General features: G+C 43.4%; 1 protein-coding gene across 5 annotated transcripts; it reads left to right on the top strand.

Annotated features, from left to right (window-relative positions):
* Positions 1-1,001: 1,001 nt before the first annotated feature.
* SIGLEC6 (sialic acid binding Ig like lectin 6) lies at positions 1,002-13,291 on the top strand. Of its 5 annotated transcripts, none has more exons than XM_033224319.1 (8): positions 1,004-1,237; positions 1,300-1,665; positions 1,874-2,152; positions 2,316-2,396; positions 2,846-3,103; positions 4,571-4,664; positions 4,996-5,077; positions 12,386-13,291. In XM_033224319.1, exons 1-8 carry the CDS (start codon positions 1,204-1,206, stop codon positions 12,557-12,559), a joined length of 1,368 nt encoding a protein of 455 aa, XP_033080210.1. In that variant the 5' UTR covers positions 1,004-1,203; the 3' UTR covers positions 12,560-13,291. The 5 variants fall into 5 exon arrangements, with proteins under 5 accessions (XP_033080213.1, XP_033080210.1, XP_033080212.1 ...); XM_033224320.1 differs by having other exon boundaries at positions 1,007-1,237; positions 2,349-2,396; XM_033224318.1 differs by having other exon boundaries at positions 1,022-1,237; positions 1,907-2,152.
* Positions 13,292-18,346: the final 5,055 nt, after the last annotated feature.

The raw sequence follows: 18,346 nt of genomic DNA, 5'->3' as shown, positions 1-18,346 counted from the left end.
TACATTTACTCCTTAAGTTTGTAGAAATAAAAAACATTACAAATATATGCTGGCAAATTCTAATACCTCATAGGTATTAAAGATTTGCCAGATGCATACTGCACAGAGGAAAATGGAAAACCCTGTGAACTAGACCTAAAATTTTAATTTTCTCTGGATATTCCACTCACGTTGCCCAGAAATATGTCTTTTGTGCCACCTTTAACCGTGAGAAGCAGATTTTTTTACAGGAAAGAAATTGCTAATCTCTATGATGAGGAACTAAAAAAAACTTCTCCAGTCCACACTGCACTGAGTAGCAACATTAATTCCAAAGAAGTTTCTTCTGCACTGCAATTCACAAAATAGGTGTCCTCCCTTTTGGTTTACATGAAGTGCTGCATGGTTCTTATTTTGGAGATGTCATTGAAATTTTGTAAGCATACTGGCTGTCAAGGAAAAACCTCCATACTCACGTTTTAAAAAATATCCAGCATTCTACTGTGACACATGGCAAACTCACCAGTGTCCACAGCTCTAAAGCTAGACGATGTGGGTGTGTGCTGAGGATGGGAGACTATGGATGGGGATCATCTCAAGGGTAGGGACCAGGTCCCTGGCACCTCTTCTCCAGCCCCGTCTACATACATTCACTATGTGAATGAATGAATGAATGAGTGAATGAATGAGTGGCTACCACACACACTGCACCTGGGACACTTCTTCCTTTCACTGCCCCAAACACTCCCACAGACCCTACAGAATCCTATGTCCTGCAGGACTGACTTTCTCATGGCTTGTGATGAGGCTGTGACTCTCTGAGGCCAGCAGTGACCAGCTCCCAGGTGTAAACAGTGGGGCACAGAAAAGCACTTCAGAGTAGGAGGGCCTTAGACATGGGTGCCCCATTCCTCAGATGCCCCCGGAGGCCCTGGTCCAGGCTCTGGTGCTCGCAGGAAGCCCCGAGGTGGGAGGCGGGACGCAGTCTCTGCTCCTCTGCTCTCATTTGAGCAGGTCTCTGTGGTCTCTGGGTCGCAAGGTTTCCGTCTGCTCTGTGCAGAGGGAGTGGAGCTCCGACGGCCTGTGGCTTTGCAGTTCCTCTTCTGTGAATCGCCAAGATCACGCGCTCCTCTCCAGACACCCGTTCCTCCCGGCAATCCTTCCCCTCCACTCCCTTCCCATTCTCTGCTCACGCAGGGAGCCCAGGAAGCCTCCGCCTCAGAGATGCTACCGCTGCTGCTGCTCCTGCTGTGGGCAGGTGAGTGGGCCAGGGGAGAGGGGCCGTGGGGCTGGGCGGAGCTGACCCTCATGTCTCCATAGAGGCCCTGGCTGAGGAGTGGAGATTCCAGCTGGAGGGACCAGAGTCCTTGACGGTGCAGGAGGGTCTGTGCGTCCTCCTACCCTGCAGATTGCCCGGTACCTATTCATCCTGGTACAAATATTATGGCTACTGGTTCTTGGAAGGGGCTGATGTTCCAGTGGCCACAAATGACCCAGATGAAGAAGTGCAGGAGGAGACCCGGGGCCGATTCCACCTCCTCTGGGATCTCAGCAGTAAGAACTGCTCCCTGAGCATCAGAGATGCCCAGAGGAGGGACAGTGCTGTATACTTCTTTAGGTTGAAGCGGAAATGGACATCTGGTTATACATCTTATATATCTTCCAAGCTCTCTGTGTGTGTGATGGGTAAGGAACCACCTCCAGGACTGGCCATCAGGGGAAGGTCATGGAGGCTGTAGGGCAGGGCTGGGACCTGGGACGGGACTCCGGTCCTGGGAGGTGGGTAGAATTAAGCCTGTTGGGCTCAGGGGAGGAGCTGAACCGGAGACTGGGCTTCCCTCTGGGTGAAACCTCATACCCCCGTCCTGATCCTGCGTCCCCATCTCCTCACCAGCCCTGACCCACAGGCCCAACATCTCCATCCCAGGGACCTTGGAGTCCGGCTGTTCCAGGACCCTGACCTGCTCTGTGCCCTGGGCCTGTGAGCAGGGGATGCCCCCCATCTTCTCCTGGATGTCAGCTGCCCCCACCTCCCTGGGCCCCAGGACCACCCAGTCCTCAGTACTCATGATCACCCCACGGCCCCAGGACCACAGCACCAACCTCACCTGTCAGGTGACATTCCCTGGAGTCGGTGTGACCATGGAGAGAACCATCCAGCTCAATGTCTCCTGTGAGTGCTGGGCCAGGATCCCCAGGTCCCTGAGGGTGTGGGGGAACAGGGCAGGGCTGAGCCAGAGCTTAAAGTTGGGGACCTGGTGGCCAAAGAGGAGAGCTCCCTTCCCTGTTTTCATGGCTCCTGAGGGGAAGGCCCCATGCCTACCGTTCCTCTTCAGGGATGTTGAGGCTGCCACCTCTTTCCACCCCAGATGCTCCACAGAAAGTGACCGTCAGCATCTTCCAAGGAAACAGCACAGGTAGGAACCAGCCTGTCCTGTTGTCTCCAGGGCTGGGTGGAAGCAGAGTAGGGACTAACGGGGATCAAAATGAGAAGCCAGGACTAAGGCCTCCATAGCCTTCAAAGCCCCGAACTGAATCTTTGCTCACCCCCAGCCTTTGTCACCTCATCCACAGGAGCTGCCGCACCCCTCGCACTCCCCCTTCTCTCTGATGCTGCTTGTTTTCCTACTGCCGCAGGCATCTCCATGGTCCAGGAACGGCACTTGTTTGCCACGACGCTCTGCTCCACGCTCTGCAGGGCAACCTGGGCTGCTCCAGGGAAATGGTCTGGGCTTTTCTGAAGGCCTGAGGCCCCCACTTTACTAGTCTCCTCCTTAGAGCTAGTGTGGACCCCACAGGAGGAGAGGGACACCAGTGCCTTGTCCCTACACCCCATCTCTCACTCTCTGCACCTCTCTCCCTAAAGCCCTCAAAATCCTGCAAAACACCTCGTCCCTCCCTGTCCTGGAGGGCCAGGCTCTGCGGCTGCTCTGTGATGCTGAGGGCAACCCCCCTGCGCACCTGAGCTGGTTCCACGGCTTCCCTGCCCTGAACGCCACACCCATCTCCAATACCGGGATCCTGGAGCTGTCTCAAGTAGGGTCTGCAGAAGAAGGAGGTTTCACCTGCCGCGCTCAGCACCCTCTGGGCTCCCTGCAAATCTCTCTGAGTCTCTTTGTGCAACGTGAGTGTGGGCAGGTGCGCGAGAGTGTGGGCAGCTGGGCGAGAACTCCCTAGTATTCAGAGAAGAGGCCCCTGCTGAGTCCTGTCCTTCCTCCCCAGACCCCTCACAACTGCTGGGACCCTGCTGCCTCTAGGAGGCTTAGAGTCCACACTGCAGCGGCTCCTCCCTGCACTGGCAGCTTGGGGAGGGGATGCTGGAGGAATGGGAACAGCAGCCATGGCTCCTTCACAGTCACCCCCGACCCGTCGGTCCCTTGGCCAACAGATCCCTGAGCCTCTGCCAGGGATTCAGCTAAAGTCTCAGGCTCAGCTTTGAGGCCCAGAACATCCCAGAGCAGCTCTGTCCCAGCTGCTGCCAGGTCAGGAGTCTGCTAAGAGGTGACAGCTGGGGGAAGAGAAGCCTGGGTTCTTGTAGGAGTTTGCTAGGACCGCCATAACAAAGTACTTCAAAGTGTATGACTTAAACAATAGGGATGTATTGTCTCACGGTTCTCGAGGTCAGAAGTCCAAGATCATGCACGGTGTTACAATTGGTTCCTTTTGAGGCTGAGGGAGAATCTCTTCCATGCTCCTTCCCTGGCTTCTGGTGGTTTCCTGAGAGTCTTTGGTGTTCCTTGGTTTGAAGGAGCATTGCCTCGACCTCTGACTTAATCTTCGCATGGTGGTGTCTGTGTCCACATGTGCGTCTGTGTCCACATTTTCCTTTTTTTTTTTTTTTTTGAGAGGAAGTCTCACTCTGTTGCTAGGCTGGAATGCAATGGTGCAATCTTGGCTCACTGCAACGTGATAATCTGACATATGCAACCTCCACCTCCCAGGTTCAAGCGATTCTCCTGCCTCAGCCTCCAGAGTAGCTGGGACTATGGGCGCCCACCACCATGCCCAGCTAATTTTTATATTTTGAGTAGAGATGGGGTTTCACCATGTTGGCCAGGATGGTCTCAATCTCCTGACCTCGTGATCTGCCCGCCTCAGCCTCCCAAAGTGATGGAATTACAGGTGTGAACCACCGCACCCAACCCACATTTCCCCCTTTTTATAAGGACAATAGTCATATTGGATTAGGGCTCACCCTGATCCAGGATGACTTCATTATAACTAATTACATCAGCTATGACCCTTCTCCAAATCAGGTCATGCTCTGAGGTGCTGGGAGTTAGGACTTCAAAATAGGAATTGTGGGGAGACATAATTTAACCCTAACTGCTCCAGAGAAATGAAGCTTGGAGAAGATGTTTCCAAGGCCCAGACCAGAGTGGCTGGGGGCACAACGTCCTCAGTCTTGCAGTTGGGGGAAGGGGGAGTCATGGAGAGAGAAGAGGCTGTTTCCGGGTTCACAGGGCAGTGAAATGGTGAGTGACTGAGTCCTGGATTGGGGGTGGTCACAGTAGTGGAAGGTGGAGAGGAATGGCTGTTGGGAGGATGTACTGGAATTGGAACTGGAGTTCACTCAGAATTCAAATTATAGGAAAACCAGAAGGCGGGATTGGTGGTGTCCTGGGAGCAGTCTGGGGAGCTGGCACCACAGCCCTGGTTTTCCTCTGTGTTTGCTTCATCTTCAGGTGAGAGTGGGCTCCAGGGAGGCACAGAAAGACTTGATGTGGGAAGGGCACACAGGTGGCAGAATCTCAGAAAACCCAAGTGGAGGAAAATGGGGTGCTTGGGAAAGTCGAGAGTGAGGAAAGGGAGGGTAGTGGTGGTATGAATTACCCCGTTGACCAGCTGAGCCAAGCATGAGGTCTCTTTGAAACCATGGTCCAACTCTTGGGCTTGTGGGATCACCTGGACCTCTTCATTACTTCTGTACTCTCCATAGGGAGTGGGGAGATGGTTCTTTTTTGGGGAAAGAGGCTCCAAATAACCAGGCTGAAAGGCTTGGTGCTGTTCCCTCAGAGTGAAGACCAGAAGGAAGAAAGCAGCCCAGCCAGTGCAAAACATGGACGATATGAACCCCGTCATGCTCTTAGGCTCCAGGGTGAGTGATAGAGACCTTAATTTCCACTCAGCATTACCCCTTTTGAATGCTGCCCTACGTAAGGACCCTGAGGCATTTCTTCATTAACACCTGACATTCCCTGCAGTTCCACATGTGACTATTTTAAAGTTTTGATTCAGTAATAATTTAAAAAGCATTGATGTCAATAATTTAAAATAGTCACATGTGGAACTGAATCTAATAGTTCTAATGAAATATGTACTCCAGTTAATTTGTTGGGGATATTTATGCTCCTCATATATCAGATTATCATATTTCCTGGAATATTAGCCTTTTCTTACGGCATTGATTATTGAGAAAAAGAAATGAACAAAACTTAGTCTGTGTCAGGTGCATTAAGTACAAAGAATGTGGTAGATACAAGCCCTATATTAGACAGTCCAAATCAACCCAAAGTCGTTACTGCTCATCACCATTATATTGCATTTTTCACATCAACTACAGTGTTTACTTAATGTCAACTTTATGACATTATGGAGGAGGCATACTTTACGTATAATAGAAAGCACACATTTTAAGTATCCAGTTAAATTAGTTTGAGCAAATGTACACAAACTGTAACCTTGTCTCCACTTTAGATAGGGAATCTTTTCATCATCCCTCCAAGTTGTCTCATTTTCTTTCCCAGTCAATGTCTCATTTCCAGCAATCACTTTTATGACCCCTATCACTATCTATTAGTTTCATCCATTCTGGAACTTCATGAAAATGGAATCACACAATACTTTATGTAACTGGCTCCTATGACTTCATTAAATATATAAATATATTAAATGTATATGCACTCAATCACAGAGCATTATTTATCAAAATAAATGAATAAAAACCAACAGAGCTGCAAGAGGAAATAGATACATCCACGGTTATAGTTGATTTGCATGTTATGGGAGTTTGCTGTACAGATAATTTTGTCACCCAGGTAATCAGCATAACACCCAGTAGGTTGTTTTTCAATTCTCACCCTCTTCCCACTCTCCACCCTCAAGTAGGTCCTAGGGTCTATTGTTCCCTTCTTTGTGTCTATGTGTGCTCAATGTTTAACTCCCACATTTAAATGAGAACATACAGTATTTGGTTTTCTGTTCCTGTGTTAATTTGCTTAGGATAATGGTCTCCAGCTCTATCCATGTTGCTGCAAAGGACATGAGCTCATTCTTTTTTATGGCTGCATAGTATTCCACGGTGTCTATGTACCACATTTTCTTTCTCCAGCCCACCATCTATGGGTATCTAGGTTGATTCTATGTCTTTGCTATTGTGAATAGTGCTATAATGAACAAATGCATGCATGTGTTTTTAAGATAGAATAATTTATATTCCTTTGGGTATACACCCAGTAATGGGATTGCTGGGTTGAAGGGTAATTCTACTTTAAAGTCTTTGAGAAATCTCCAGACTGTTTTCCACAGTGGCTCAACTAACTTACATTCCCACTAGCAGTGTATAAGTGTTCCTTTTTCTCTACAACTTTGCCAACATCTGTTATTTTTTCACTTTTTTTAGTAATAGCCATTCTGACATGCGTGAGGTGGTATTTCATTGTGGTTTTGATTTGCATTTCCCCAATGATTAGTGATATTGAACATTTCTTTTTTTTTTTTTTTGAGATAGAGTCTCGCTCTGCCGCCCGGGCTGGAGTGCAGTGGCCGGATCTCAGCTCACTTCAGCTCACTGCAAGCTCTGCCTCCTGGGTTCACGCCATTCTCCTGCCTCAGCCTCCCGAGTAGCTGGGACTACAGGCGCCCGCCACCACGCCCGGCTAGTTTTTTGTATTTTTTAGTAGAGACGGGGTTTCACCGTGTTAGCCAGGATAGTCTCGATCTCCTGACCTCGTGATCCACCCGTCTCGGCCTCCCAAAGTGCTGGGATTACAGGCTTGAGCCACCGCGCCCGGCCTGAACATTTCTTTTTTTACTTGTTGGCCATATGAAAGTCTTCTTTTGAGAAGTGTCTGTTCATATCCTTTGCCACTTTTTAAAGGAGTTGTTTGTTTTTTGCTGGTTAATTTGTTTAAACTCCTTATAGACTCCGGATATTAGACATTTGTTAGATGTATACAGTCTGTAAATATTTTCTCTCGTTCTGTAAGTTGTCTGTTTACTCTGCTGATAATTTCTTTTGCTGTGCGGAAGAAGCTTTCCTCTTTTTTTTTTTTTTTTGAGACGGAGTCTCGCTCTGTCGCCCAGGCTAGAGTGCTGTGGCCAGATCTCAGCTCACTGCAAGCTCCGCCTCCCGGGTTCACGCCATTCTCCTGCCTGAGCCTCCCGAGTAGCTGGGACTACAGGCGCCCGCCACCTCGTCCGGCTAATTTTTTATATTTTTTAGTAGAGACGGGGTTTCACCGTGTTAGCCAGGATGGTCTCGATCTCCTGACCTCGTGATCCGCCCGTCTCGGCCTCCCAAAGTGCTGGGATTACAGGCTTGAGCCACCGCGCCCGGCCAGAAGCTTTCCTCTTAACCCTGATCTTTAGTTTAATTAGGTCCCACTTGTCAATTTTTGTTTTTGTGGAAACCGCTTTTGGAGTCTTGGCCATGCAATCTTTCCCAGGGCCAATGTCCAGAATGGTGTTTCCTTGGTTTTCTTCTAGAGTTTTTAATATTTTACATGTTACATCTAAGGTTTTAGTTCATCTTGAGTTTTTGTTTTTTTTATATGGTGAAAGCTGGAAGTACAATTTTGATCTTCTGCATATGACCAGCTAGTTATCCCAGCATCATTTATTGAATAGGAAGTCCTTTCCTCACTGCTTGTTATTGTCAGCTTTGTCAAAGATCAGATAGTTGTAAGTGTGCGGCATTATTTCTGGGTTCTCTAAACTGTTCCGTTGTTCTATGTGTCTTTCTGTACAAGTATCTTGCTGTTTTAGTTATCGTAGCCTTGTAGCATTGTTTGAAATCAGGTAAAGTGATGCTTCCCGCTTTGTTCTTTTTGTTTTGGGTTGCTTTGGCTATTCATGTTCTTTTTTTATTCCAAATGAATTTTAGAGTGGTTTTTATTAGTTCTGTGAAAAATGTCATTGATAGTTTAATAGGAATAGCATTGAATCTGTAAATTGCTTTGGACAGTATGGTCATTTTAATAATATCAATTCTTCCTATCCATGAGCATGGAATGTTTTTCCATTTGTTTGTGTTGTCTCTGACTTCTTTCAGCAGTGTTTTGTAATTCTTTTTTTAGAGATCTTTCACCTCCGTGGTTGGTTAGCTCTATTTCTAGGCATTTTATTCTTTTGTAGCTATTGTGATGGAATTGCATTCTTGGTTTGGTTCTCATCTTTGATGTTACTGGTGTATAGAAATGTTGCTGAGTTTTGTACATTGATTTTGTATCCTGAAACTTTGCTAAAGTTGTTTATCAGATCTAGGAACCTTTGAGCAAAGACTATGAAATTTTCTAGATATAGAATCACATCTTCTGCAGAGATAGTCTGACTTCCTCTCTTCCCGTTTGAATGTCTTTTCTTTCTCTCGCATTATTTCTCTGGCTAGGACTTTCAGTACTGTGTTCAAGAGGAATGGTGAGAGAGGGCATCTTGTATTGTTCCAGTTCTCAAGGGGAATGCTTCCAGCTTTTGCCCATTTAGTATGATGTTGGCTGTGGGTTTGTCATAGATGGCTCTTATCATTTTGAGGTATGTACCTTTGATGCTTAGCTTGTTCAAGGTTTTTAACATGGAGGGATATTGAATTCTATCAAAAGCCTTCTCTGCATCTATTGAGATGATCACGCGGTTTTTATTTTAGTTCTGTTTACGTGATAAATCATATTTACTGATTTGCAAATGTTAAACCAACATTTAATCCCAGGAATAAAACCTACTTGATTGTGGTGGATTAGCTTTTTGATGTGCTGCTGGAATTGGTTTGCTAGTATTTTGCTGAGGATTTTTGCATGTATGTTCATTAGCGTTATTGTCCTGAAGTTTTCCTTTTTCATTGTCTCTGCCAGATTTTTAGTATCAGAATGATGCTGGCCTCATAAAATTAGTTAGGAAGGAGTCCTTCCTTCTTGATTTTTTGAAATAGTTTTAGTAGGACTGGTACCAGCTCTTCTTTATACATCTGGTAGCATTCAGCTGTGAATCCATCTGGTTTAGGACTTCTTCTGGTTGGTGGGTTTTCCTACCACTGATTCAATTTCAGAACTCATTACTTAACTGTTTGGGATTTCAATTTCTTCCTGGTTTAATCTTGGGAGGTTTTATAATATGTTTCCAGGAATTTGTTCATTTCTTCTAGGTTTTCTAGTTTGCGGGCATAGAGGTGTTCATAATAGTCTCTGAGGGTTTTTTCTTCTTTTGTATTTTTGTGAGGTTGGTGGTAATGTCCCCTTCGTCATTTCTGATTGTGTATATTTGGATAATTCTTCCTTTTTTATTATCCAGATAGTGGTCTATCAGTCTTATTTATTCTTTCAGAAAACCAACTTTTGGTTTTGAAAAAATCTTTTGTATGTTTTTTCTCGCCTCCATTTTGTTCAGTTCAGCTCTAATTTTGGTTACTTTTCTTCTGCTAGCTTTGGGGTTGGTTTGCTCTTGTTTTTCAAGTTCCTCTAGGTGTGACCTTAGGTTGCTAATTTGTTAGATATATGTAACTATTTCACGTGGACATTTAGTGCTAAAAACTTTCCGCTTAACACTGCTTTAGTTGTGTTCCAAAGATTCTGATATGTTGTATCTTTGTTTTCATTTATTTCAAACAATTTCTTGATTTCTGCCTTAATTTCATTGTTTACTCAAAAGTCATTCAGTGGCAGATTATTTGATTTCCATTTAGTCGTATGGTTTTGAGAGATCTTCTTGGTATTGATTTCCATTTTTATTGTGCTGTGGGCTGAGAGTGTAGCTGGTATGATTTGTTTTCTTCTTTTTTTAAAATTTGTTGAGACTTGCTTTATGGTCAAGTATGTGCCATGTGCTGATGAGGAGAATGTGTATTCTGACTTTGTTTGGTGGAGGGTTGTACAGATGTCTGTTAGATCCATTTGCTCAAGTGTCAAGTTTAGGTTCTGAATATCTTTGTTAGTATTATGCTTGGATGATCTGTTCAATACATCAGTGGTGTGTTGAAGTTTCCCACTATGATTGTGTGGTTATCTGACTTTCTTTGTAAGTCTCTAAGAACTTGCTTTATGAATCTGGGTGCTCCAGTGTTGGGTACATATATACTTATGAGAGTTGAGTCTTCTTCTTGAATTGAACCCTCTGTCATTATGTAATGCCCTTCTTTGTCCTTTTTGATCATTGTTGCTTTAAAATAAGTTTTGTATGAAATAAGAATAGCAACCCCTGCTTTCCATTTGCTTGATAGGTCTGTTTCCATCTCTCTGCTTTGAACCTATAGGTGTAATTGCATGTGAGATGGGTCTGCTGAAGATAAAATACAGTTGGGTCTTGCTTCTTTGTCCAACTTGCCACTCTATGCCTTTTAATTTGGGTTTTTAGTTCACTTATGTTCAAGGTTACTATTGATATGTGAGGATTAGATCCTGAGATCATGTTGTTAGGTTGTGGTTATGCAGACTTGATTTTTATATTTGCTGTCTAGTGTCAATGGTCTACGTATTTAAGTGTGTTTTTGTGGTGGCAGGTAAATGTTTTTGTGTTCACGTTTGGCACTATCTTAAGGACCTCTTGTAAAGCACATATGGCGGTAATTAATTCCCTTTGCATTTGCTTGGGATGAAAAGGATTTTATTTCCCTTCTCTTATGAAACTTAATTTGGTTGGGTATGAAATTCTTGATAGGAATTTCTTTTATTTAAGGATCCTGAATATAGGCCACCAATCTCTTCTGGCTTGCAATCTTTCTGCTAAAAGGTCCTTTATTAGCCTGATGGGATAATCTTTGCACATGACTCGTCTCTCCTCTCTAGCTGCCTGTAATATTTTTTCTTTGGCATTGATCTTGGAGAACCTGATGACTGTGTGTCTTGGGGATGATTGTCTTATATATCATCTTAACGAGGTTCTCTGAATTTCCTGAATGTGCATGCTGACCTCTCTAGAGAGGCTGGGGAAATTTTTGTGGACAATATCCTCCAATATGTTGTTCAAGTTGCTTGCTCTCTCTCCTTCTCTTTCAGGGATGCCAGTGAGTTGTAGATTTGGTCTCTTTACATAATCCCACATTTTTTGGAGGTTTTGTTCATTTTTAAAATTCTTTGTTCTTTATTTTTGTCTGCCTGAGTTAATTTGAAGAACCGTCTTTGGGCTCTGGTGTTCTTTCTTCAGCTTGGTTTATTCTGCTGTTAATACTTCTGATTGTGTTATGAAATTTTTATAGTGAGTTATTCAGCTCTATCAGCTCAGTTTGGTTCTTTCTTAAGATGGCTATTTCATCTTTTATCTCTTCAGTTGTTTAACTGGATTCCTTTGATTCCCTGGAATGGGTTTCTACTTTCTCCTGAATCTCAATAATCTTGATTGTCATCCAGATTCTGAATTTTTTGTCTGTTATTTTAGCCATTTCATCCTGGTTAAGAACTTTTGCTGGGGAACTAGTGTGGTCATTATGAGGTAAGAAGATACTCTGGGTTTTAGATTTGCCAGAGTTCTTGCACTGGTTCTTTCTCATTTATGTGGGTTCATGTTTCCTTAATTGTGCCATAATTTGCTTTCTTCATGGCTTAACGTATAGCACATGTCACATGACCCACACAATAAGCTGGTTCTGAGTCCTGCTCAGTGTTGCATGTGTATAGATGTGTGTTCTTTAAGCAATATGTGGAGCCTCTCTCAGCCTCCGTGTTCCTGTTTATAAGATGAATGTCATCATGGAATCCACTCCAAAGCATTTTTTGGAGAATAGAATATGACTGATTAATGTAAACACTCACTAAGGGCTGGCCAATCTTAATTATTAAATATTTAAAAATAAATGAATGCGGTGGACATGGTGGCTCATGCTTGTAATCCCAGCACTTTGGGAAGCCAAGGTGGGTGAATTCCTTGAGCCCAGGGGTTCAAGACCAGCCTGGGCAACATGGTGAAACTCCATCTCTACAAAGATTAGCCAGGTGTGGTGCATGCCTGTAGTCCCAGCTACACGGGAGGCTGAAGCAGGAGGATCATTCGAACCCAGGTGTTCGAGGCTGCCTGAGCCGTGATCATGCCACTGCACTCCAACCTGGACAACAGAGCGAGACTCCATCTCAAAAATAAAATAAAATAATAAATGAATGGATAAATAATAAAGTTCCATCAGTTCTACTCCTTTTCCGATCGTTGGCTGCTGTCTTTGAGAACCTGTTGTCCAGCCCTGAATCTTTTCTTTTCTTCCATTCAGAGTCATCAGCACCAGTTCCAGAGAGGCATAGTTTCAGACCACCCTGCTGAGGCTGACCCCATCTCAGGAGATGAGCCGGAGCTCCACTATGCTTTCCTACGTTTCCACAAGGTACAGCTTCAGAAACCAGAGGTCACCAACACCGAATACTCAGAAATCAAGATACGCAAGTGAGGAATTGTCCAAAGCCATAACCTTGATTGGAGACAACATGGTACCTCTCAGTGTATTGGTTACTAGGGCTGCCACAGCAACATACCACAGACTGAGTGATGTAAACCCAGAACTTTATTTTCTTATAGTTTTACATGTTAGAGGTCTGAGAACAAGGTGTTATCAGGGTTGGTTCCTTCTAAGGCCTCTCTTGTGTCTTCACATGGTCTTACCTCTGAGTGTGTTTATGTCCTAATCTTCTCTTCTTATAAAGACACTAGTCATATTGGATTAGGGCTTCTCTATGACCTAATTTAAATAAATTAACTATTTAAAGACCCTCCAAATACAGTAACCTTCTGAGATATTGAGATTTAAGACTTCCAACATAAGAATTTTAGAAGGGAACAACTTAGCCCATAGCACTGTGTCCAATTTTTTTTAATATTAATACTTTTGTTGTCAATGGACTATATAAATTCCTTAGTATATATGGCAGATCACAGGACTTCTGTCCAAGAGAACTGAGTTCAACTCTATCTATGCCAGTTACCGAGCAAGTCACTTTATCTCCCTGCTCTGTAAGGCAGGGAAATAATTTCCATCTAACCAGATTATTGTGAAAGGTCAAAGAAAGCATACAGCTAACATATAGCTTTGTCAGCTATAAAACAGCTAACAAAGGCCCTGACACAGTTTTTCATAAAGTCTGTATATTATTGTAAATAAATGCCTTGTATCTGGCTTTGGTTAGCTGTGTTTTTGTTGCTGTTGTTGTTGTTTGTTTGTTTTTTTGAGACGGAGTCTTGCTGTGTCACCCAGGCTGGAGTGCAGTGGTGCCATCTCAGCTCACTGCAAGCTTCGCCCCCTGGGTTCACGCCATTCTCCTGCCTCAGCCTCCCAAGTAGCTGGGACTACAGGCGCCCGCCGCCACGCCCGGCTAATTTTTTGAATTTTTAGTAGAGACAGGGTTTCACCGTGTTAGCCAGGATGGTCTCATGATCCGCCCACCTTGGCCTCCCAAAGTGCTGGGATTACAGGCGTGAACCACCATGCCTGGCCTGGTTAGCGGTTTTAATAAACGGTTTCTGCTGGCAATTTCTCCTAAGGCTAAAAAGGAGCAGGCCCAGCGGCCACAGCAACAGGTATCTGTGTCACTCCCTGTTCAGAAGTCTTCATGACTCCCCAAAATAAAGTTTCCATCCATCATCTTTCTGCTCAAGGCTGTCTACATGACCTTCTCCACCCAGATTTCCCCAACTCAATTCCTCACCAGTCACCAATACCCCATGTCCATTTCAGCAACTTCCTCTCACAAATCCCAGTCTCCACTCTTTCAGTGAAATTGAAGAAAACGAATGAAGACCAACTATTAAGGAAAATTCTTAAGAGTAGCCACGAAAAATAAAAAGACAGATTACACTTAGAAGACCACAGTTAGCGGTGGCTCACACCTGTAATCCCAGCACTTTGGGAGGCTGAGGGGGGTGGATCACTAGAGGTCAGGAGTTCGAGACCAGTCTGGCCAACATGGTGAAACCCCATCTCTACTAAAATACAAAAATAAGCTGGGTGTGGTGGTGCTTGCTTGTAATCCCAGGAACTTCAGCAGGCTGAAGCAGGAGAATTGCTTAAATCTGGAAGCCACTGCACTCGAGCCTGGGCAACAGAGTGAGACTCCATCTTTAAAAAAAAATCATCATTATCATCATAACACAAATAAGAAATTATTTAAAACTGGATACTGAAAATACTATGAAACTTTTAGAGTAAAAATAAAGCATTTATTAGAGGAAATATATATAACCTTATAGGCTAGAGATGGGAAAAGCTAAAATTTAATAAACTAAGTTTTAATTTCAAGAATTTAGAAAAAGAACAACAAAACCAAAAGGAATTGGAGGGAAGGAAATATCAAATGATAAGAGCACATAGCATAGAAAACATGTTCAGTAGAAAGGGACAACATCACGAACTGCTAGTTCTTTGATACAAATAGTAAAATGGGCAAACCTCAGTTGCAATTAATCCAGAAATATAGAAGGCAAAAATAACTAGTATGCAGGAATATAAGGGAGAAAACATTAATCTAATACAAATTAAGCAGAAAGTAGTAAGCTGTATGAAAAGCTTTGAATATTTATATAAAATGGACAAATTTCTAGGAAAAAATGTATTACCCAATCCGACAGGCATGGTTCAGTTTCTTTTTTTTTTTTTTAGTTTGTCAAAGCACATAGTAGACATTTTTACAATCATAAAATGAAGAAAGACAGAAGAATGACATGGAACTCAGCAACCAGGCGAGTTTAAAATGTTCTGCATGGTGAAAAACATTATAAAAGTTAGTGACAAATCACTGACTGGAAGAACAGATTTGCAAAATGTAAATAGCTCCAATCCGCGCCAAGATGAAAAGGCGTGGTTCAGTTTCTTCCTGTCCTTCTGACCTCTCAGTCTCAAAGAAATGAAAAGCCAAATGTATTTATGAAATTCTGCCACTAGGGGGAGTTCCTTCAGCCCCGCTTTCAGGTTCACCGTAGCTGAGTTTGTCATGATGCGAAAGTCCACTCCTTGCTGTGTCCGCTGATTGAGCAGAATCACTTGAAAACCAAGATGAAATGTTTTCCTCCCCAAGCAGTGGCCATAAAGAACTGCCCATGAGGCCATAGGTGTGATTTCATGAAAAAATAAGGCACTATACTAGGAGGAGTTGTAGGAATCTGGGCCACCTGCTCATATCACTTGGTTGTGATTTCTCGACCTCTTGAAGCCCATCTTGAAGTCTGTTATATCCAAATTCACTTTGTAATGGATTACTGCTTCACGTGTCCAACTTTTTAGCTTGGTGGGTCACAGAGCACCTACTTCATATGAGCAGTTTGTATCGTGTATTCATTTCATATCCCATAGTCAGGGTATCAGCGCCTACCAAGGCCTGGTAATAAGTTGGAAGCTCTTTCTCAAGAGATCCGCCATGTTCTGAAAAATAGAGCACGGCTTTGCAACAAAAATCGTAGGGGTCTTCACTCTGGGGGGCACCAATGTTCTTAATTGTTCCACACGCTTCAAGTACAATTTCATCTTGAGTTATAAACCCCAAGTTGTAAAGCTTCTTATACTACAGCCTGGCCCTGCTGCAGAGCCTTTCCTTGAACAGAGAACAACTCCAGACTGGAAGTCTTAAGATTTACATACAAAGTGGGTTAGAACATCCAATCATAGTTGTACGTTCCCTCCAAAATCCAATGGTGTCTATCGAGAATTGAGCTTCTTTGATAGTGGTAGGATGACCTCCCACTTCATCTCTGATCCTCTTTGCAGCCAGTGTTCTCAGCTTATCTCTAGGAATTAAGTGCTGACACTTTGCCTTTGACAATTCCGTCATCCTGATTGAAAGCAGTGTGGTTATATCCATTGCAGTATGTCTTTCTGTCATCCCCAATAAACTGATCGTAAATCCTAATCATGTGTACAAAGCACCTTCACAGCAACACCCAGATTAATGTTTCATTGAACGTTCTGGGGACTATGACCTAGACACATTGGCACATAAAACTGACCACCATGAGTAATGTCAATATCAGAAAATATATCTTTTACCAAAAAAAGTATTAATGGAGATAAAATGGACAATTTAATAAGGATTAAATATTCAATATACTAGGAAGATACATTTGAAATTTGCCTGCACATGATAAAATAGCTTCAGAATACATAAGGCAAAAATAGGCAAAGAATGGCTTCAGAATATATAAGGTGAAAAAAAAAATAGGCTGAACCAGGTCAGTCTTCACAGAGCTTGTCATGGACACTTGTGCTGTCTTTACCAGTATACTACTTGAGGGGTAAGAGCAGGGGAGATGAGGGTACAGGTTGAATTTTTGTCATTTTTTACTTTCCAATATTTTTAACTCTCTGAACTTTTGGGTTATTTTTTCTCCATGATGCCAAGAAAGTTCTGGCATCATCCTCGTTAAATTTGGGTCATTGTTGAGTCCGTTTCCATTGGAATATAGCGATAATATTGCTTCAATCAAGCATAAAGCAAATTCATTCATCCACCTGATAGCTTCTTGAGCCAAAACATTTTATCTGGAATCTTTTGTTAGTACACTTGTATCAATACGTTTGGCTAAGCCAATGTAATATTTCATCTTTCTTGGTCTAAGATTCCTAGTGTCTACTTTAACATATATTTTCAGGTGTCTGCTCATATAAATCAGAGAATCCAGTCATTCCTTTAGAATGTAAGATCTTCTCAAGGGTCAGGCATTGCATTTACCCCATAGAAGAGACTTGCATTTTATTCTTGGTCTGGAATGCATAGTGATTGGGATGGGTTTTGAAGAGACTCAGCACCTTCCTGTGCTTGGGCAAGCTCTCCAAGCAGAATGATTAGAGTCTTCCAGCAAGCAAAGACTAATCTCTCCAGACCAAGGAAATCAGGCTATATTCTGGTGGCAAGAGGGTTTCAAAAAGTCTTGGGGCCAGGTGGGGTGAAGATTTTCAACTTCATCCAAAGACCATGCATAGGGGCCATCCACATGTTCTTGGGTACTGGATCTTTACACAAGACCTCTTTCCAAGTCCAAGCCCCTGAGTCCTTTCCAGTAACTGCCCTAAATTTCCTTTAAGAAGCGCAGGCGGCCGGGCGCGGTGGCTCAAGCCTGTAATCCCAGCACTGTGGGAGGCCGAGACGGGCGGATCACGAGGTCAGGAGATCGAGACCATCCTGGCTAACACGGTGAAACCCCGTCTCTACTAAAAAAGACAAAAAAAAAAATTAGCCGGGCGAGGTGGCGGGTGTCTGTAGTCCCAGCTACTCGGGAGGCTCAGGCAGGAGAATGGCGTAAACCCGGGAGGCGGAGCTTGCAGTGAGCTGAGATCCGGCCACTGCACTCCAGCCTGGGCGACAGAGCGAGACTCTGTCTCAAAAAAAAAAAAAAAAAAAAAAGAAGCGCAGGCAAATCTTTAAATTCAAATTATGTCATAATTCTTCAACAAATACAATTAAATGTGGGGCCTGATTTTTTTTTTTTTTTTTTTGCAAGATAGTCCCCATAGTCAAATGACATGAAATTGTTTAAAGGCATTTCTGTAGTTTACAACCATAACTTGACCTAAAAGGTAAGACTTGAGCTTGGCACTTGCCCTTTGCACGTTTTCCAGCAGAGTTAGGAGCAGAGAGTTTACCACACAGTATTTGTGGTCATTAGTGCTCACACAGCAGTGAGTAGCAGTCGCCATTCGATCCTTCAAGGCATTTGCTTTGTAGGCACTCAGCCATAGGTGATTAATGAATCATGATGGCGCTGTGTGTGGAATTCTATGAAACATTTAAAGGAGAAATAATACCAAACTTTCTCAGACTCCCTCAGTAAATAGAGAAGGAGAAAACACTCATTTCATGAGGCAAAATTCAAACGTGATACCAAAGCTTCACGAGGACAAGAAAAGAAAATTGCAGATCACTGCACCTCATGGACATAGAAAAGTCTTCATTTGAATATCAGTAAATCCAATCCAACAAATAAAATTGACATAATACATGATGACCAAGTGGGGTTTCACATCCAAAAATACATATAATTCACCACGCTAACAGCATAAAAGAGAAACATCACATGTGTATCTTGATTACTCAGAAATAACATTTATACTTTAAAAAAATCTCAACAAATTAGGACTAGAAGAGAAAAAACTTCGATCTGATTAAGAGCATCTAAAATACCTGCAATTGGCTGGGCGCAGTGGCTCACGCCTGTAATCCCAGCACTTTGGGAGGCCAAGGCAGGCGGATCACGA

This window comes from Trachypithecus francoisi, unplaced genomic scaffold (genome assembly GCF_009764315.1).
Source record: "Trachypithecus francoisi isolate TF-2019V2 unplaced genomic scaffold, Tfra_2.0 Lachesis_group12, whole genome shotgun sequence".
In the NCBI taxonomy this organism is placed as follows: domain Eukaryota; kingdom Metazoa; phylum Chordata; class Mammalia; order Primates; family Cercopithecidae; genus Trachypithecus; species Trachypithecus francoisi.
Note: the sequence above shows the minus strand (reverse complement) of the source record. Positions and strands in the feature narration are given on the sequence as shown.